Source organism: Bacillus rossius, chromosome 13, assembly GCF_032445375.1.
Source record: "Bacillus rossius redtenbacheri isolate Brsri chromosome 13, Brsri_v3, whole genome shotgun sequence".
In the NCBI taxonomy this organism is placed as follows: domain Eukaryota; kingdom Metazoa; phylum Arthropoda; class Insecta; order Phasmatodea; family Bacillidae; genus Bacillus; species Bacillus rossius.
This window is the reverse complement of record NC_086340.1, coordinates 231,844-253,622: the sequence shown is the minus strand read 5'-3', so window position 1 is coordinate 253,622 and position 21,779 is coordinate 231,844. Positions and strand designations below refer to the sequence as shown.

The window sequence follows — 21,779 nt, the reverse complement described above, 5'->3', positions numbered from 1 at the left end:
TGCGTGCGCACTCATACACCGAAAACACACGAAATTCCGCTAGACTTTATGAAATGCTCACATTTGTTGAAACTATTCGCTCGCCACCTATGCAAAATGTACCGATTCAGAAACCTTCACGGGCATGCGCATAACAACTCACCAAAGTTTCAACTGTAATGTGATGAATTGTATAGGAGCGCATACGGAACAAACAAACAAACATTAATTTTTATATGTCCCTATATATAAGCTTTTACCAGCACGATATGATTTGCTATCCAATTGCTAACGTGTTGAGTTCAACTTCACCTCCATGAATATGAGTAGCGCGGAACCTCTTGTGCATTATCTCGCCATGACAGAAACCTTCCTCAGTTTCAACCATCAAGTGTGCAAAATTTCATAGATATCGAACGACCGGATGCTTTAACAATAAAACGGCTAAATAAAATAAAAAATAAGTAAATTCTACTTTCCGGGTGAACTTTATCGAAAGCTAACCTAATCAGTGAACTTCCTCGTGTTTCAAAGGTCAAGTGTGCAAATTTTCATCGCAATCTGATGAATGCTTTAGGAGCACATATAAGACAAAAAAAAAACCAAACATTATGGGTGTGTGTGTGTATATATGTATATATGTATATATGTATATATATATATATATATATATATATAGAGAGAGAGAGAGAGAGAGAGAGAGAGACAGAGAGACAGAGAGAGTTTAATAACGAAATATTAGAACATTATTAAACGCACATTAGCCCTCGACGTATCCTTAAAAGCTGTTAGTAAAAAAGCAACTGAACCAGTTTTAAAAACCGCCTGATATTTTCGGAAGCTGTTCTCATCGCGTGATGCTCCGGTAGACGGGGCCGGGGGCGCAGCCCGGGGAGAGAGTTGTCCTTGGCGCCGGTAAGCGCGGCCTACCTGGATCCCCACCGACCCGCATTACACATTGGAGACGCATCGCGACACGACACAGCGTTCCCCAGTCCCTGTCTCCAGGCTCTGTCGTGACCTGGCTGTCCCACTGTGCACTTGCCGGCTGTGCTGAGGCCTGTCTGAGAGCTGCCACTGGTGTCCTGAGCTCTGTCCTGACCTAGCTGTCACACTGTGCACTTGCCGGCTGTGCTGAGGCCTGTCTGAGAGCGGCCACTGGTGTCCTGAGCTCTGTCGTGACCTGGCTGTCCCACTGTGCACTTGCCGGCTGTGCTGAGGCCTGTCTGAGAGCTGCACTGGTGTCCTGAGCTCTGTCGTGACCTGGCTGTCCCACTGTGCACTTGCCGGCTGTGCTGAGGCCTGTCTGAGAGCTGTCACTGGTGTCCTGAGCTCTGTCGTGACCTGGCTGTCCCACTGTGCACTTGCCGGCTGTGCTGAGGCCTGTCTGAGAGCTGCCACTGGTGTCCTGAGCACTGTCGTGACCTGGCTGTCCCACTGTGCACTTGCCGGCTGTGCTGAGGCCTGTCTGAGAGCGGCCACTGGTGTCCTGAGCTCTGTCGTGACCTGGCTGTCCCACTGTGCACTTGCCGGCTGTGCTGAGGCCTGTCTGAGAGCGGCCACTGGTGTCCTGAGCTCTGTCGTGACCTCGCTGTCCCACTGTGCACTTGCCGGCTGTGCTGAGGCCTGTCTGAGAGCGGCCACTGGTGTCCTGGGCTCTGTCGTGACCTGGCTGTTCCAATGTGCACTTGCCGGCTGTGCTGAGGCCTGTCTGAGAGCGGCCACTGGTGTCCTGAGCTCTGTCGTGACCTGGCTGTCCCACTGTGCACTTGCCGGCTGTGCTGAGGCCTGTCTGAGAGCGGCCACTGGTGTCCTGAGCTCTGTCGTGACCTCGCTGTCCCACTGTGCACTTGCCGGCTGTGCTGAGGCCTGTCTGAGAGCTGTCACTGGTGTCCTGAGCTCTGTCGTGAACTCGCTGTCCCACTGTGCACTTGCCGGCTGTGCTGAGGCCTGTCTGAGAGCGGCCACTGGTGTCCTGAGCTCTGTCCTGACCTGGCTGTCCCACTGTGCACTTGCCGGCTGTGCTGAGGCCTGTCTGAGAGCGGCCACTGGTGTCCTGAGCTCTGTCGTGACCTGGCTGTCCCACTGTGCACTTGCCGGCTGTGCTGAGGCCTGTCTGAGAGCGGCCACTGGTGTCCTGAGCTCTGTCGTGACCTGGCTGTCCCACTGTGCACTTGCCGGCTGTGCTGAGGCCTGTCTGAGAGCGGCCACTGGTGTCCTGAGCTCTGTCGTGACCTCGCTGTCCCACTGTGCACTTGCCGGCTGTGCTGAGGCCTGTCTGAGAGCGGCCACTGGTGTCCTGAGCTCTGTCGTGACCTGGCTGTCCCACTGTGCACTTGCCGGCTGTGCTGAGGCCTGTCTGAGAGCGGCCACTGGTGTCCTGAGCTCTGTCGTGACCTCGCTGTCCCACTGTGCACTTGCCGGCTGTGCTGAGGCCTGTCTGAGAGCGGCCACTGGTGTCCTGAGCTCTGTCGTGACCTGGCTGTCCCACTGTGCACTTGCCGGCTGTGCTGAGGCCTGTCTGAGAGTGGCCACTGGTGTCCTGAGCTCTGTCGTGACCTGGCTGTCCCACTGTGCACTTGCCGGCTGTGCTGAGGCCTGTCTGAGAGCTGTCACTGGTGTCCTGAGCTCTGTCGTGAACTCGCTGTCCCACTGTGCACTTGCCGGCTGTGCTGAGGCCTGTCTGAGAGCGGCCACTGGTGTCCTGAGCTCTGTCGTGACCTCGCTGTCCCACTGTGCACTTGCTGGCTGTGCTGAGGCCTGTCTGAGAGCGGCCACTGGTGTCCTGAGCTCTGTCGTGACCTGGCTGTCCCACTGTGCACTTGCCGGCTGTGCTGAGGCCTGTCTGAGAGCGGCCACTGGTGTCCTGAGCTCTGTCGTGACCTGGCTGTCCCACTGTGCACTTGCCGGCTGTGCTGAGGCCTGTCTGAGAGCGGCCTCTGGTGTCCTGAGCTCTGTCGTGACCTGGCTGTCCCACTGTGCACTTGCCGGCTGTGCTGAGGCCTGTCTGAGAGCTGCCACTGGTGTCCTGAGCTCTGTCGTGACCTGGCTGTCCCACTGTGCACTTGCCGGCTGTGCTGAGGCCTGTCTGAGAGCGGCCACTGGTGTCCTGAGCTCTTGCGTGCTCTGTCAAGTACTAGCATTGCGTCCACACCATTTACTAAACATATTTATGATGATACTAAACATTCTCATCTCATGTCTGGGCCCGGTGGAGTATTAAAGTATCTTCCATTAGTAGCTAGCTCAGCGGGCCAAACTGTCGCTTTGATCATCAGGAGAAGTCCAACTGGACAGACTTTCGCAGTCCATTTGCTCCTGAGACGTAAGTTCTGGCGGACATTGTTCAAGCTGGATTTTACTCATCCAATCGCCAACCTTTTTACTGAATCATGACCACTTATATTTTGTGTAGTTGTAGATTATTCTATGCACCAAATATCCTAAAAGAAAATCAGAAGCAACACTCGGGTACGTCTCGGCTAGAGGTGGGACGTAAGTGCCTCGGTGATGTCTGCGGACGGCCTGCACTTTGCACGCGCACGTGAGTGCACGTGAGTGCACGTGAGAGCACGTGAGAGCACGGGAGAGCACGTGAGTGACACTGCCGAGTGCAAACAAAGACGGCAGGATCAATAAACAAGGCAGCAAATTGCCCCGCACTAACCAACCAAGTCGCGAGCCACTGCCCAAAACACTCGGGAGCACTAATTAATTACTGTCTCGCGGTGGAAGCCTGCGCCAGGCGGACTGTGGCGCCCGCTATCTTGTAGCGTTCCGCCGCGCGCAGCCAGACTGCAATTAAGGCGGGGACGTCTCGGCAGGCTGCGTGCAGCTACAGTGCTGCTCCCTGCGGCGCGGAGCGCAACACTGGCCACGAGGCCGCGCCGTAAGGGCGATATTCCCTCGCCCGCACAGAGCAGCACTGCTTCGGGCAGCATTGTCACTGGACAGGACATCCTGGCCAAGTACGACTGCGCTATTAAAAATGTTCACCTTAAATTCAGGAAGAACTTGGTTTACAAATTACCCAGGGATCTTCGTAAATTTACCGCTATCTTCATAATTTTACGAATACTAAGTTTACTGACTTTTAACATGAATTCACGAAAATAATATTAGTGTACTAGCAAAATTTTCAAAAGCTTGTTAAGACTCCTGCAGAAACACTTTCTATTCTTCTACGAGTGCGTGTGCCTTAAAACATCAAAATTATGGGGTACTTTCTACGAATATTCAGTTATATAAAACAAACCTAAAGTTTAAAAAAAAAACTTTAAAAAACCAGCTTTTATCGTTGAAATAACTAAAAATTTAAAAAAAAATTTAAATTGAAGTTATTGTCCAACAGCCAAGAAATGCACTACAACTATGTATAACTAAAAATATGGGGTGCTTGATATAATTTGCCTTAAATTTTCTATCAGTGATAACAATATGTTTTGTAATAGATTTTTCTTTCACTAATTTTAGTATATAGACATTACAGAAATGAATGAAGAGAGTACTCCAGGCTTTTAGCTATACAGAGTTGTGCTGCATTATTTGGCTGTTGGACAAAAACTTTAATTTTGATTATATATTTTTAATTTTTAGTTCATTTAACGATAAAAGGGGGTTTTAATAGTTATTTTAACTACAATAGTGTAGAGATATAAGTTGTTAGCGTACATATATTCGATGTCTTGAAAAATAATAGAATTTCCAGATGAAATGTTTACTTTAAAATCTTATATGTTGAATCAGCTTTCAGTTTGATGAATTTTGACAAGATCGGCAGTATTTTAATAAAATTCCTTGTCGAAAATCATTTCTAAGCTGGGGTTAAGTATTTTTTCAAGTCTTTTTCGCTCTTAACGGAGCCATTTCATTATATAGTTTTAACTTTTTCTCTGCAAATGGAATGATTAGATGGTCGAGATTAGCTGCTCCGGCAGCGAATTCTAGTGGCGGGCTCGGAAACTACTTATGATTCGTGTCCAGAAATCTACTTAAAAACACAATTTGCTTATATTTATCACGCTCGGCATTGTGACAAAGAATTATTCGTTGAATATCGTGTCCGAGGCCATAGTTCCGTATTACAAGTGCATTTGCAAAACGAGGACACGTGAATTGGCTGTTTCCGGCGTTACTGGCGCGTACTGAAATACTAACGTCCTTGATAGTTTTATTTTGAGTTGAGACAGGCATGCAACGGCCAATTAGTTTAAATTAGTCCATTTTCAACCGCTATCAAATGTTTTGAAATATGTAAACATATTTGAGATATTCTCTAAGAGACCCTGGGTGGCTAGCAGAAGGGGGGTTGTGGATCTAGGGCAGCCACCTCGCCCGGATACAATCGGGGATCTGGGGACTGAGAAATAGCACGCGGCAGCCTCCCACACGTATCCGCGCTCCGGGCCGCTACAAATCCTCTAGTTAGGGTTAATTGCCTGGTTCGCGAGATTGCGGCGTCACGCTGGCTGCAGTCTCCCGGTCCAGTCGCAGAGACGAGGCGAGCGCTTTCTTCTGGCGCGGGAAAGTCACGGCAGCCGGCGTGGCGGGCGCTGGTCGGCTCCACGTGACACTTCTCCAGCTGCCGTCGCCCGTCAGCTGAGCTGACGAGCCGCCTGCAGGCAGGGCCCGCGTCAGCTGTCAGCACCCCCCCCCCCCCCCACGGGAACAAGCAGGGCCGCAACTAGGGGGGGGGGGGGCAAGCGGGGCACACGCCCCGGGCGCAAAGCTGTGGGGGGCGCCGAAATCGCGGGCTTGCATCGTAATTCCTACTACAACTGGTAGTGGGTTCACACATGTAAGTTACAGTAGCACAGAAACTGTTACATATAGGTATGAAAAATGCTTAAATAACACAATTTTTTCCGTGGGAGGGCCCCCGGACCCCCCCGCTTTATTGGTGTGGTATGTGCAACAAAGATGGGGGGGGGGGCACATGAATCCATTCACGTCCCGGGTGCCAGGGACTCCAGTTGCGGCCCTGGCGAACAAGCATGCTTCTGCCTCGCTGCGCTGATCGACAACACGCCTCTCTGCTGCTACGGGCAATAGTCCGCTGCCAGCCAGCAGCGCAACGAGCCTAATCACGTCGAGAGTTCTGGCAGTAAGCAATCAGCCAATAGGGAATGCACGTGTGTGTAGACGACCCATATGACTGGTTGTCGCACCGTGCGCCTGTGACTTACGCTCGACCTGTGCGCTGTTGCGGATCATGGCGGTCGGATCTCGTGAGCACGACCTACTGTTGCTGTTGCTGTTCTCATTTCAATTGTGCTGCGAGCTGCAGCCAGCCTCGCGGTTAGCGCGATGCTTGTCTCGTTCCTGCCGGGTGGGCACTTCGGGGTTGCGCCCCAAGTGCCCAGCACAATGGCCGCGGCTGTGCCACTGCGCCAGGTCAACAGGACTTGCTGCCGAGTGCAGAGACCGTTCGAGATCCCGCGTGATTCCTAGCTTCCAGGAATACTCCAGGGGCCGAGGAGCAGTTCTGTTCCCGTGCTTCGTTTCCAAGATGAAATTTTTTATAATAATGAATACAAGCGCGGCTCCAGAAGGGGGGGCAGTGGGGACGATAGCCCCTCCCGAGACCAATTTTATTGATTAGGGTACCTATATTTATGTTTACTTAAATATTTAATTTCATATGTCAAACTTTTATCTCATTAAAAATTGCATGGAGCTACTAAGGTTCTGTATTTGAAACCTGTAATGTGTAAATAATATTCCAAGGCCAATATCTCACCACTTTCATTTTTTTTTTTTTTTGCAAATACGACCTTTCTTTGTGCGATAGCCCCTCCCGAAAAGTCATACTGAAGCCGCCAATAAATGAATAATGACAGAATTTTTTATTTTTTTTGCTTTGAAACATGTGTACAGCTTCTTGAAAGGACTCAAAGTACTTGCATTACACCCTTCACCGTGTAATGTCGCGGTCGCCGCTCATGTGCACTGGGATAAGACTGCGCGCCAGTCCAGAGGAGACACCGCGCTAGAAACACCAGCTGGTACCGCCTCACCAACACAGACACACCCCAGACTAGACGGGCGCCTTGAAACCCGTCTAAGGGAAACGGAAGTGCCTCGAGAAAGTCCACTTGAAAGCAAAAAAAAAAATCAACGTTTGTTCCCGCTTGAAGTCGGATCCATGAACTCCCAAGACGGACGTGCTCTCGTACCCCCCCCCCCTACCTTTTTCCCCCATAACAAATGAACTACGTCACTGCTTCGTCCAACTGTTCAACCTCTTCTCAGTTCCTAGTGACTACATTGTCCACGAGACGCGCAACAACAACAATCGAGGAGTTGCTGAGAAGCTCGGGGCCTGAACTCGTGAGTTCGCCTCTGTGCGGAGGTCAGACGTTCTCACGTCTCCGGCGAGTTCTCCAAGACTCGCTCGCTTTCCTTCCCCCGTCGTGTGATGTGTGTTGTTATAAGATTGTATGGCGGAAAAATTGAAAAACCATTATTGGGCCGCAGAACTGCGCGACGCCTGCTGCCTGGTGGTTGCCGGGACCATGGGCCAGGGGGGCCAGGGGGCCAGGGGGGGCGGAGTCCCTGGAGGCCGCTCCTGAAGAGGGGAAGCCTAAGATGTACATCAAGTTCTGTCCGTGCCCGAACACGCCCGAATATTCACCTTCGGCCAACCTCGGGTTCATTTATATATATTTATATTTCTCTGTTTATTTTAATGTAGCTATACTAACCTAACTAACCGTCCGTAGTGTTTTGAAGTGTTTTAAATGTAGCTAACCTAACCGACCACTTTTAATATTTGAATTCATTTTTTCCTGCGCAAAAATAAAACAAATCCCGAAGTTGGCCGAAGGTGAATGTTCGGGCGTGTTCGGGCAGGGACAGAACTTGATGGACATCTTAGGCTTCCCTTGGAGGAGGGCAGAGGGGGGGTCGCCGCGCGATGTGGGTCGCGACGTCCAGACCCGGGCAGAGCCGTCCGCGAGTCACACTCTGGTTGGCGGCGTCTCTCTCGCACGTGCCGTGTGTTCCCGGGACTGCGCCCCCTTACCCCCTACACTTCCTTCCTCGCGACACACTGCGCCTCTCTGTCTGAGCTGCACTCCTCTAGACAGTGCGCGCCCCGGGAGTGAGAGACGAGAGTGGTTTCACGGGATGAAACACAAAAAAATTGGTAGTCTGTAAAGTCGGTTTACGGACGATAGTTTAACGTGACAACGTCATAACAAAACATTGATGAAATGATTGCATTATTTTATGAATAATTATCACTATTTTGTATGGATACAAAGGAGTGAAATGAAATCTACAATTTAATTGATAAATTTAATGAGCGTAACGGGACGAAGCGTAACGGGACAATGAGTGTAACGGGACTATGAATAATCCTTTTTCGTGCATGCAGCCGGCGTTCATCGATTTATTAGATGTTGTCGCGTCAAAAAAAAAAGCTACATATAAATACAAATCATATACTTTAGTTGATTGCTATTGAATACTGGCCCCTATAACTATAAAAAAAATTATTCATTGTGAATATTAGTGACCGAAATAATTGTGTTCATAAATTTTTTCAAGTATATTCGTGTAAGTGAGGTTATGTTCCCGTATGTATAATTTACTTGCATCATAAATTATAATTTCACCACTTAATAGATAATTATAATATAATAAATTAGAATAAACATTCATCGTAAGTATTTATTGATTTTCGTTACTAATTAAAATTTTATCTCAATTATTTTATAAATTTAATAATAATTGTTACATATGTCTTTATATTAAAATTGGATGATAATATTCAATTAGATTTTTAAATTTTATTAAATTTACCCTTTTTATTATTTGGATTTATAATGTAATCCAGTCCTTTTATTGTTTTGTTATATTTATATTATATAATTCCATGCATATTTTAAAGTTAGTTTTTTTACCACACCAAGTTAGTATAACTCCTAACGCATGTACGTAAGTACACGCACTTTTTTTTTGTAAATGGAGCAGAAATATTCATGTAATTTAATATATATTTGAAAATTTGTACATTTACATTAAAACAACTGTATCACTACAAAATAGTGTTTTCAGTAAAACTGGATTCGGAATCTCATGACGTGTGTTGTTTCGGTAACTCCGATAGTTAAAAGTTATTTGCAAACAGTTTTCGCGTTGTATTTGTTTCCACAGTCACCACTGCGGATGACAACCTGTCCCTCCAGGGGGGGGAGGGGTCCACATTAAATGTTCTAATACAAATTTAGTACATTTATAATTTCAAGCAAAAAAAAAGGAATATAATATATAAATAAAAATATGAAAGGACTGGTGATTATGAATTCATCTAACTTAAACTTTTTATTTTAAAAAATGGCACAATAGCACATTCCTCAGTGTTCACCCTTACGATAGAGACTACGAATCTTAGATCAATGCGACAAGTTCCGTAATACATTGATTAGTTTCACGAAGTAACGCTTTTAAGAATAAAATTAAATGGAGTAAAATGAAAAATAGATTCCAGAAATTATAAGTTACTCTAAAACAAAATAAAAATTTCACTTTACGAAATTATTTAAAAAATGCCCCGGGTGAGGGTCGAACTCACGACTTACGCGCTGCCTTCTGCGCCACCGAGGCCGTTGAGATCTTGTTTTTGAGCGTAATTCTAATTTCGTTTTTATTCAAACAGTAATGGCGTCCGTCCAAAGAAATAAAATCAATCTTTTCCATTACAGGAATCTTTTAAAAACATATGTTTTAGCTTCACTACTTCCGAGATGATACCGAGTATTCTTCACTAAAATTGTTGCATAGTTTTTTTTCTTCTTCAAACCATGGAAAAGATAATAGAATTTGATCAATTAGTGGACTTTATTTTGTTATATTGTGCTTATTGATGTGCGCAGTTAATACTGGAAACCTTGACAAGTAACTTAACTATTGGAGGTACTGGGACAACACACAGCAATAATTCCCGGGAAAGAATCTGAACCCAGTATTACTGCGAACATTATTTTGTAATGGTACAGTTGTTTTCGTGTCAATGTACACATTTACAAATATCTGACATTTTACAAAAAAAAAAAATTGCAGTGTACTTTAAGATCTCATATTCGTACCATAATTGATTCAACTTAGTTTAGCGGTTGTGTATATTAACCAGTGTTGAGCTTCAACGTTCCTGCTGTCTGTCCTATTATTGTTTTAATTTAGTACGTCAAAATATCGTGTACATTAAAAAATTATAAAATTTATGATCTTAATTCGAATTTTTTTTTGAACCTGAATTCGCAATATCTTTCATGTGCAGTATATTCAGACACACTGATTTTAAACAGCAAGCATCATGTACCACAGGATCTTTCATTTACTGAATTAAAACAGCAAGCATCATGTACCACATTTTCAAGTAGACAAGATCATATTACCAGGATCAAGCCTTCAGGATCCAAGGATAAAATGGGATACATGAAACACCAGCCATATCCAACACACAATATATAACAGCTGTAAACAAAGAATTCCTTGGAAAGGTCATCTACTTCAGTGCACAAGTATTCCTCACAGAAAATGAACAACATAAACAATTCTATTCAAATTTCTGCCTCCCATTAGACTCGTCCATTACAACGTGACTCATAGAACGTACTTGTGCGATGTAACAAAACAAACATTTCGTAATACAATGACTTATTCTTATGAAACAACAAACATGCAATATAAGCATTAAAAATTCCTTATAGTTTATTTATTATTGTCCACAGGAGATTCACAAGGGGGGGGGGGGACGTGGACCAGGTTTTGCGCGTGGGTATTACTCGACACATGTCATCTCTGTGTATGATGCTTGTATGTTTTTAATTGTCCATATTTAGGTCTATGTTAATGCAATAAGCAGGAAACTTTGAAATATACAGAAACGTTTACATAAAACATATTTTTGACGTGTAGATTTATCAACCCCGTTCCGCAATCACGAATTTGCAAACTCAAGCAGGCCCCCTTAAAGGGGAATTATTAATTCCAGGGGGACCTGCCATCCTCTGCCCCCCTTCCCCCCTTTTTCTAAGCCCATGATTTACCAAATCACTATAATTTCATGTAGCAAATTATATTTACATTTTATATTTTTAATGTAAATTATTCACTGTTCTGGTTTAGCAAATTCTCTCAAACAGTCATGACTAATCAGCAGGTAAGTAATACCAGAACCGAAGATGACGGGCAGATTTTTTTTATATATAATTTTCTCAACTGCGCAATTATCTGTCACGTTCTCACTTCCTCTTGCATGCGTTGTTTATGAACTGCCGTCAGGGTTTCTGTGTGCAAACTCTTCACGCCGCTCCAGCGAACAACTTCTGGGCAGCTACGGCGCTCGCGACAGCTCCGCCATGAATGGCAAACTGTATTTATCATCACTAACTGGTTCCGAATTGGGCTAGGCTCGTGCCATCAATCACACTCTAATAGCTTCCTCGAGAGATCATTACAAGATTTCACTAAGTTTTCTATACCTCGTCAACTTTCAGTCGTCTATCTCTCGAAATAAACGATCACTAAATATTATTTGTCATTTACTGATGGTAGACAACCATGAAAAATCATGAACGACAAATGCAATTACTAGATAAACACAGGAGCCCTAAATAATGTCAGTGTCAGAAAGAGGCCCACAGCTACGCTCAGAAAACTACGCTGTTAGACAACACAGCGCAGCAACGTGCAAGTTGTGGACTCCTACTGGTGTCACTCGTACCAGATCTCTCCACAGGGCTGCATGGATCTTCCGATCACTCCACAGGGCTACAGGGACCTTCAGATCACTCCACAGGGCTACAGGGACCTTCCGATCACTCCACAGGGCTACAGGGACCTTCAGATCACTCCACAGGGCTACAGGGACCTTCAGATCACTCCACATGGCTACAGGGACCTTCAGATCACTCCACAGGGCTACAGGGACCTTCATATCACTCCACAGGGCTACAGGGACCTTCAGATCACTCCACAGGGCTACAGGGACCTTCAGATCACTCCACAGGGCTACAGGGACCTTCATATCACTCCACAGGGCTACAGGGACCTTCAGATCACTCCACAGGGCTACAGGGACCTTCATATCACTCCACAGGGCTACAGGGACCTTTAGATCACTCCACAGGGCTACAAGGACCTTCAGATCACTCCACAGGGCTACAGAGACCTTCGTATCACTCCAGAGGGCTACAGGGATCTTAATACCTATGAAGACATGTGGTCCTCTCATTCTTCCTACTAGCTGTGCTCAAAATTTTTGCTTTTAATTTTTAATGCGATAAAACATATTTATTTTTTCAACTGCCTTGCGTGTAAAGGTTGTATGTCTTCGCCCCACAGTCTACCCGTGTAAAGTTTGGTGAAAAGTAAAAATTAAACTCGTCGCGTTAGGAAAACGTCACCTGTTCGCTCGGCGTAGCACACATAGTCCATTCTACTACGGAAGTGGATCATTTATATCTCAATGTTACATGGAGTTTATCAAACTTGCAGTCTAGCGGAAATCATACTTTATGGCTATGATAAAAATATTTTATTTTATTAATTATTATAAAATAATTTTACATTAATAATATAATTATAGCGTAAGACTATTACCACACAAAAAAAATTGTTACCGTTAAAAATATTAAAATTAGATATATCTTATGAACTGACAAAGTATGACTGAAAGTTTTAACAAGACTTGGGTTGTGATGGTCTTGGGCTTAATAGCAATGGCATGACTGACTGTCTTCGGTAGCCCATTGGCTGGGGACAAGCAACTAACGAGAGAAGAGCGTGGGAAACAGCGTCCTGTTCAAAACTTCTGCGAATCCAGCATCCGTGCATCGAAATGGTGGGCTACATTTTGCCAAAAGGGGGGGGGGGTAATAATATAAATTACATGTTACACATACATAAAAAGTTGTTTATTTGTTTGCTTACTTTATACTTAAAGTCATCCAGAAACCTCTATTTTTTTTTTAAACGTTAAAGAATTTATATCTCTGCAAGGTGTGACTTGGAGGAACTACCGACAATTTATTTTCAAATGTTTCAATTCTGTATGGGGGAAAAAAACAGTCAAAACACAGAACTCGCCAAGTTTTAAAAGTAGTTGGAAACACAAGGAAACGAAGCTAAAACATATGTTCTTTGAATGATTCATGTGCTGGAAAAGATTGATTTAATTTCTTCGGACGGACGCCATTACTGTTTGAATAAAAATGAAATTAAAAGTTCACTCAATAGAATAACTATCAACGGCCTCGGTGGCGCAGTAGGCAGCGCGTAATCTTAAGGTCGTGAGTTCGACCCTCACCCGGGGCATTTTTTTAATCATCTCGTGTAACAAAGTATTATTTCAGAGTAACTTATAATTTCGGGTAACTATTTTTTTCATTTTACTCCAATTGAATTGAATTGATAAGAGCGTTACTTTGTGAAACGAATCAGTATATTTTGGAACTTGTCGCATTCATCCAATATTCGTAGTCTCTATTGTAAGAGGCAAGTACTATTATGCCTTTTTCTAGAAAAATAGTTTATGTTAGATTAATTCATAATCACCCTTCCTTCCATCTCTTTTACTTAGATTTTTTTTCTTTTTTGCGTGTAGTTTAGCTTCCCCTCCTGACATGTAATAGAATCTTGGTAGCATGCATCGTGTGCTTTGCTCGGGGATTGGCCAGCCATGGTGACTAGCTCTAGACTACGACCAGGTGAGTTGGGCCCAGGTGAGACCTACACAGACAGACTCGTGCGGGCAGGCAGTGAGGGAGCAGGAACAGGCGATGTCCAGGCGCCTGGACACGGGGTCTCCTAGCAGTGGCGTATTCATAGGTTCACCTGCGGAGGGGGCACTCTAGGATTTCAGAATAGCCAGAGAAAAAAAAAATGTCTTAAAATTACTAAATTTTGTATTTAATCTACTCAAACTACACATAACATCCAACCACCAGATTTTACGATTCTACAATAAATTCATTAATTATATTAAAATATTTTATTGGTTTCAGAAACAATCATTTTTGTCGGCTATATTAATGTAGCAGACAACTGGTTTTTCGGGGGGGGGAGGGGGGTGCACTTGCCCCTGGTGCCCCCCCCCCCCCTTGGATCCGCCATTGGCATTAGGTTCGTGTGCGCATGCGCTCCTGGCGCGGGGCGACAGAGGTCTCATCACCCAACCGACGGCCTATCAGCTGTCAGCTGTCAGCGGCTCAAACTCGCGGCTGGAGACGAGAGTTACCGTGTGCTAAAGTCTGAATTACCTTAATTTGTGATTGCCGAGATTGTTGCGCGCATGAATAATGGAGTGGGTGCGCGGGGCCGCACAGAGCTGGCGAGGGGTGGGGGGGGGCGGACGGTGCTGGAGGGGGCAGGTGCCCCCCCTCCCCCGGGCAGGGGGGTAGCGCGACGCCCGCGATATAAGCGACGCACCGCCGCCAGCGCCACAAACCCTCCAAGACGCCGCGCCGAGACTAGCAGCCAGCAGCCAGCAGCCAGCAGCCAGCAGCCAGCAGCCAGCAGCCAGCAGTCTCTCTCCTCGCCGACATGAGGTAGGCATCAGCTCGCGACTTATCGTCAATTTATCAATCCTCTCCGCAATTTTTTTTTTTTTTTAGCCTCGGAACGGTATTTCGCACGCGACCTGTTGTTCGCAAAACAACCAGGCGAATAATGGTAATTGAGATTTTTTTTTTTCCCCCCCGACTAATTTTCCCTCGAAAGAAGGTTGATTTCCTGCGCTTTCACATCTGGGTTATTCATTAAAACTGTACCTACTTCCTCAGTTCCGTTCTCGAAACAATTTTATCATGTGCTATCTGCAATTATCCTTAAGCCAGTATCTAAGGTGAAGCTGAGTGTCAAAAATGTATTAACAATTGAAAATAAGAGAAATGTGACAATAACAGCAACACTTCAACCTCGGGTGTAGTATCGTTAAAAACCATATTTCAATTACATATTATGAAAGGTATTTTTATACTACTGAAAGAGTCCTTTATTAATAGTTTTTATGAACATAAAAGCAATTTTTTTATGTCAGTCCTGTCGAGCACTAAAGTATGAAATCGTGTAGTACAAATTTTTATATTTACCATTCTTATGTAGCCTTTGTCCTAAAACTATGTTTAAAATACCATTCAATAAATCAATTTAAAAAAATTGGGTTTTCGGAAAACTTCGATGTACTCAGTTTTATATTTTTTTGGGAAAACAAATCTGTTAATTGATTTAATGAACGGTATACTAAAAATATTTTCAAGACGAAAGCTGCATGCGAATGGCTAATCCAAAGATGTGTAACACATGATTCCATGCTTTCAGTACATGCTGGGGCTGACATATAAATAAGCGTTTATGTTCATGAAAATCGTTAAATATGGACTTGTTTAGTAGAAAAACTTTGTAAACACTCAAACATGGTTATGTTACGAATTTATTTTAAATAATTGCAAAAACACGAAATAATATAAGAAGATAATTTAGGATGCTGCATCTTAAGGTGTTCGCCGAACCAATTGGCAAGGAGGGAAGGGGATAACTCCAGGCTCTGAGTGTCATTTACACAATGTTCAAGAGTCACTCCACTTGCCGTTACAGGTCTCCTTTTTGACATGATTATTTTTTTGTGTACGGCGAAAAGGCTGAAACGGTTGTTTTCACGTACATTTGTTTGAAAGAATGAAACATTTTGCTGCACAGTACTACGAGTAGAGTATCCTGCCATGCAATGATAGTAGAGGCTGCCAGGCGAGCGATAAGCAGGCGCGAGCTGGTTGCCGGTTGGAAGGGGGGGGGGGGGGCTGTCATAATCTCGTCAGCGCATTCATCAGAGAGTGAACATATCAATTTTCATGTAAATGAGTGTACACTATACAACTACGTGGATGAAATAATAGGCGTACTTTCATACAAAGCTAATATTAAAATATTATAAAATTAATGCTGCGTGATAAAAAAAATATACTTTACAAAAAAAAAACTAAATTATTACTTATGATTTGTTTCGAGCGATTAAACTCTCATTTTACTTATTGACATTATATTCAAATTACTATAATTTTAAAAATTTTCAGAATTTCACTACACCTACTTTCGAAATTTTAGCTTGATTATATTCCCAGGAAAAACTCAATGGACTTATTGAGAATGAAAGATGTTGAGTTCACTTTGGCCATCGGTAGCCTCCTGAAGAAGTACTGCAATGTTTACCAGACTTCATGAAAGCTAATCACTCAGTAAAATGTTTAAATACAGTTTAATAACAATAGTCAATCATTTAAAATTAAGTTTTGTATTGTCCGAGCTCCTGAAATGGGTTATTTTGGTTCTACCGTCCTTTTCAGTCTTTGGTTCAGAGTGGCGAAGGTAAAAATTTTCAAACATTCTTTACGTGTTTGATGAGTTTCGATCAAGCCGTACTTATCTGAATATTTACCACGCCTAATTTTAAAAAAAGGAAAAGTGGTTCCCTGGGACAGGTTTGTCCGGGCGCTACTAAACCTGGCTCGTAATTGAAGGGCCGTGAATAGCTGTCCCCCTCCCTCCTACCCCCCCCCCCCCCAGGTCCGGAGCTCTTCTCTGCTGGAGCTGTGATTGTTCCCGTTTGGAAACAAGCCTTGTTATTCTATGGCCGAACAAAACAAAATCTCCATGTTAAAAAAAAAAAATTGATATTGATTCAACAGCCGTTGTTGTACCGTCCCAGGAAAGAGGATTCTTCAACTCAAATGTAGATTTCGTTCGGTTTACAAACCAAATGTCAACACATATCAGTTTAATTTCAGAACAAAATATTTTGTTACACCAAGTAAATGATTGCTCCCAAATAATACGCTGTCATAGTATAAGGGTAAATTTATTTTGTTCAAACCAAGTCGGCATTTTTTTTTACTTTTTGTGGGGCTATGGAATATTTAAATATATATTTTTTGTAGTAACATATGTTTTTTTTTATTTTAATTATTGAAGCTATAAAGAAAACATTGTTATTGGGTGAGGAGGGTACTTCTAATGCAAGTGAGGTAAACTGATGCAGTGATGATGGGAACCAACGTGGTTTTTCGCGGAGTAATTTCGAGAAACTATGAAAATCCAAAAAAAACACATGATTGTGAACTAAAAACCAGGATAGTGAACCAAAAATCAGGATAGTGGATCAAAAATCATGATAGTGGACCAAAAATCAGGATACTGAACCAAAAATCAGGATAGTGAACTAAAAACCAGGATAGTGGACCATAAACCAGGATAGTGGACCAAAAACCAGGATAGTGGACCAAAAACCAGGATAGTGGACCAAAAACCAGGATAGTGGACCAAAAATCAGGATAGTGTTCCAAAAACCAGGATAGTGGACCAAAAATCAGGATAGTCGACCAAAAACCAGGATAGTGGACCAAAAACCAGGATACTGGACCAATAACCATGATAGTGGACCGCGATTCAAGCCACCTCCAGTAGTCGGAATCATTCCCTGTTGCTCGAAAGTTTTTTTCTGTCTGCTTCCGACTGTAATGCCGTCGCTGCTGGTAAGGCGTGCCCTAGTTCATTAAATCAAAAAAAGAAATAATAATAATTGGACTGTTCTGTCGTACAACAGCAATAGTGGGTCGGTGGTTGTATCCCAACTACCTGGAGTGTAGATTATCCGTGTCCGTCCCAGGGAAAGCAGAGGCAACTCTCCACAGTGAGGGTGAGGGGGTGGAGGAGGGAGACGCAAGGCCGGCGCCTAACAGGCGCTAATGCTCCATGCGAACACGCCGGGCCTTGGAGCGCCCCTCGCCTAGCGCATGTGCCACTCTGCCACTCTGCCACTCTGCCACTCTGCCACTCTGCCAGTGGAGGGTCTCAGGCCTGTCTCTCAGTGACTGCCTGGAGCTCGGTGCATCTAACTGCGTTGTATGCCTTAGGGTCTTCCCCTCCTGGTGGAAAACTAACTGAAGAAAACGCAATCTACGAGTGGAAGAGCTGGAAAATTATTTCAAAGGAAGGGCCGGGTTTGAGTCCTAGATGAAAGTCACTATTATTTATGGTAAAAGTGAAGTATGGGATTTTGCTGCTAGTAGAAACATTTTATTTAATAATTAAGAGCACAATAGCATTTCCTTATGTAATTTTGTATATTTTAATATCTGCTAATATTCTAAAATATTTAATTATACAATGCTGAAAATAAATAAAAAGTTTTATGCTTCTGTTTTAGTTAGTAGAGGATATTGGTTCCTTAGATAGGTGATACGACGATACGTGTAGTATTAAGTTTATTTATTTTCCGTCGGTCTAATTTACCGAGGTGATATTAAGGCTTCTTCAAAGTATCAACCGAGCCAATTATTTTATTTTTGATAAACGAAATTTTTGTTAAAGATGTACGCCTGTGAATTCGTGAAGGCGAAATAGCTGCAAAGGTTTAATAAAACATTTTGTTTTATTAAGAGATGTTTTTTTTTGTCTAAACAGCTTTATAGTAGTTTCAATCCTATCCATACTCTTAAAGGTTGTAATTCTAATTTAGACTTGAAAGCAGTGGCGTAGCCAGGATTTGTGTATGGGGGGTGTTGAGAAGCATGCCCCCCCCCCCCCCCCTGTATTAAAGCGGGGGGTCCGGGGGTCCTCCCCCGGGAAAATTTGGATTCTAAGGTGTAAAATAGTGCTATTTTAGCAGTTTTGGGTACTTAAATTTAAATATTGTAATGGTAAAAATTTTATTAATTTTAATATGAAATTTGTTTGAGTGATGAATAATAAATTAATTAAAGATTTGGTGCTAAGGGGGGGGGGGGTTGTACCCCTAACCCCCCCCCCCTGGCTACGCCCCTGCTTGAAAGCTAACCGCACGCTCACTGCCGGATGGAAGAAGAGGAAATGGTCGCGTGCCAGAAGCAGGCCACCAGCTCCCGACGACGGAGTAGTGGAGGGGGGCCGTGTCTCTCCGGCAGGGACACGACTCGTGGGGGACTCCCGTCAGCAAGTAGTTAAGCCCTTGGTGTCGCCGAGGGACCCACGACAGCGCACAAGAGCGCGACGCCCCAGGCAGCCCCTTGCAACCGCCCTGTTGCTTTACTCCAGCAACACCGCGGGCAACAATCCGTCCTCACACTCTCGCCCCAAGGAGGGTCACACTTCGCGCGTGTGGCACGATCCCACCGCACGCGACTGTACAAAACATAGTTCCCCTTTTCATTCCGCAAGTGTGAGATGCTTTAAAACCAAACAATGTAAGAGCAGGATTCAAATTATTTTAATTCTCTCATGGCTGTTACTGAGTAGCATGGTTCGAACTAACTCCTAAGAACATTAACATGTAACACCCTCGTCGCCGAGGGACCGGCCGAGTGGATTCCTGGAGGGACTCCGGGGGACCACAAAGGACCAGAGAGACCAGGATGGCCGTAGTGATGTTGGAAAGCGGGTCCCCTGCGGAGTGACAGAAGTGGAGTCCTCGCCTGCGCCAACTGGACCGACGAAAGCGACCGTCCTCCTTGTCGGCTCTCGGCAGGGAAACTGGTGGAGTTATGTTTACTGTAGAACATCGTAATTTTGGAACACGAAAAAAAAATGTTGTAGGACAGACGAATTGAATTATTTGAATTAATAAATACATAAATGCATGTCGTCAAATATTCCCAAAACTTCTGTTTTTCGCATAATATCCAACATGCGATGTATTTAAATGTATTTAAGTTCAAATAATGCTATTTATTTACCAGTTAAGATGAATTCAAAAAAACTTGGAATAGTAGAATTCACATGTGGTGGCGATAAGAGGTGTTGTCAGGAAAACAAAGAAGGGGGAGGCCGAGATGAGTACAGCCCCGGGTGTAGACCAGTGCAGTTACGCCCCTGGCTCGCGAGAGCCCGCACCTGGACTCGCCACGTCTTCAAGGCCGACCATCAGGTAAGGGCGAGGTGGTGGGGGGTTGCTCCCCCGGGACTCCAGAAGCCCTGCAACCCGTCATTGCTCTGGGCTGCTCAAGCAACGCCGCGCCGTGGCCAGTGATTACGGCTTTCGACCTTATGATCCTGGGGGGGAAGGGGGTGCTTTTGGAGATTATTTTTCTTTTTTTGTTAGAGCAGCTGGTACGTTCTTCCTTCCCGTTTTTAATCTGTTCGCCCGAGAGACGCAAGTGGCAAGGAGGTGTCGGTCAGCCACGGAGTCCTGGGTTTGGAGTTACGCCTCGGATGTGGGTCTTTTTCGACTCATTCTTCCAACAATCCTCCCGTCATGAGGCTTTATGTTAAATACGCGAAGGTGAAAAATTAATGAGTTGGTGTGTGCAATCTTGGAAATGTAAATAATTTAATTCGTAATGTGAACCATTCCCCTGCCAGTTTCCCATCTAAAAAGCAATACTGTTTATATATATATAATTAAGTTTAATGCTAACTCCCTGCTTATGTGTTGTTAAAATCTTTTTCTACCACTCTCACTTCATGATAGCATTTTTTACGAGCGAGGTTATTAGTCTATATACAACTGCTATAAGTTTTTTCTTTAAAATTGCCAACCAGCTTCTTGATGAGACACCTACTAGTTCAGTCCGTGGTTGAGACAGTACTGAATGTACTGAACGAATAGTTGTTCCGTCCGTCAACTCGCCTCTGGGAGTCGAGACAAGTGTTGCACTCGTGGCGAGCAAGTGTAGCTTCACGGGGCGACTCGAACAACCAGCGAGCAGGGACAAGAACAAGTGCTACCTTTAAATATTAATTTTGGAATTTTTGAAGTTTAGGCGCGTTATGAAAAAAAAATGATGAGGGCTAATTTTTACGCTGCGCTTTTCAAAGATGAAAAAAGGCTACATACAGACACAGCTACATACAAATAAAAATTATGTATGTGTATTTAAATCATATACTTTAGTAATTGATATAAAACATTTATTTATGTTAAAAACATTTAATTATTTATGTTAAAAACATTTATTTATTATAATTATTAGCGATGGAAATTGTTTTTATAAAATTTTCAAATATATTTTCATGTGTAGCTATATATAGGTAAGTGAGAATGTGTTCCCGTATGTATAATTTATTTGCATTATCAATTATTTAATTATTATTTAATGTATTATCAAAATAATAAATTAGAAAAACCTTCGCCCTTTTTATTGATTTTCCTTATAAATTGAAATTAATCTCGATTATTTTATTAAATTATATAATCAATTTTATACTCTTGTTTCTATTAATATTGAATACATAATATTTAAAAAAAATTATTGCCGACTTTATTTATTTCACTTAAGTCATTTTATTATTTTATTTCTATACATTACATACTTTCATTCAAAATTTAAGTTAGTTTCTTACGCCAAGTAATTATAACTACTAAAGCGCGTAAGTAAGTAAGTACTCCCAACAATTTTATATATATATATATATCTGAAACAATGTTATTAATTTATTTTGCATTTTATTTAATTGCTATTTTTAACTTTAAATTTTATAAAAAAGTACGTAAGATTTCTTAATTAGTTTTATTTATTAATTTGTCAGTTGTTAAAATATATTTTTACATTATTAAAAATACCGTATGTAGCTTAAAGTGACTAGATGCACTCACACACACAAGCTTGGTAGTATATGCGTATATATAAACTCAAAAGTATTATAAATATATTATATCTTCAGTCAAGCATATATTTATAAATTTTTGGATACCAAATCAGCAGAAATTAATATTCATGCTGTAAATTTTATAGACTTACGGAAAATTTTCTTCAAAATATTCGTAGGAAAATTGAAATTACTGTCAGTAACCAAAATGAAAATAAATAGAAGTTTAATAAAAC

General features: G+C 43.2%; 3 protein-coding genes across 4 annotated transcripts in view; 2 read left to right on the top strand and 1 right to left on the bottom strand.

Moving 5' to 3' along the window:
* Positions 1–1,081: 1,081 nt before the first annotated feature.
* On the bottom strand, positions 1,082–6,192 carry LOC134538571 (uncharacterized). The gene is made up of 3 exons (XM_063379995.1): positions 6,165–6,192; positions 5,443–5,594; positions 1,082–3,067 (listed from the first exon to the last, which is right to left on the bottom strand). Exons 1-3 carry the CDS (start codon positions 6,190–6,192, stop codon positions 1,082–1,084), a joined length of 2,166 nt encoding a protein of 721 aa, XP_063236065.1.
* Positions 6,193–11,731: 5,539 nt separating this feature from the next.
* LOC134538570 (uncharacterized) lies at positions 11,732–12,103 on the top strand. The gene has a single exon (XM_063379994.1). The coding sequence runs from the start codon at positions 11,732–11,734 to the stop codon at positions 12,101–12,103; it is 372 nt and encodes a 123-aa protein (XP_063236064.1).
* Positions 12,104–14,446: 2,343 nt separating this feature from the next.
* LOC134538626 (uncharacterized) overlaps positions 14,447–21,779 on the top strand; it is a 31,960-nt gene continuing 24,627 nt past the window's right edge. Inside the window, exon 1 of one of the 2 annotated variants that reach the window (XM_063380061.1) lies at positions 14,447–14,534. In XM_063380061.1, the coding sequence (XP_063236131.1) occupies positions 14,530–14,534 (5 nt within the window). In that variant the 5' untranslated portion in view covers positions 14,447–14,529. Of the gene's footprint in view, positions 14,535–19,767; positions 19,883–21,779 lie in introns of those variants that run through there. The other variant, XM_063380060.1, reaches the window with a different exon arrangement.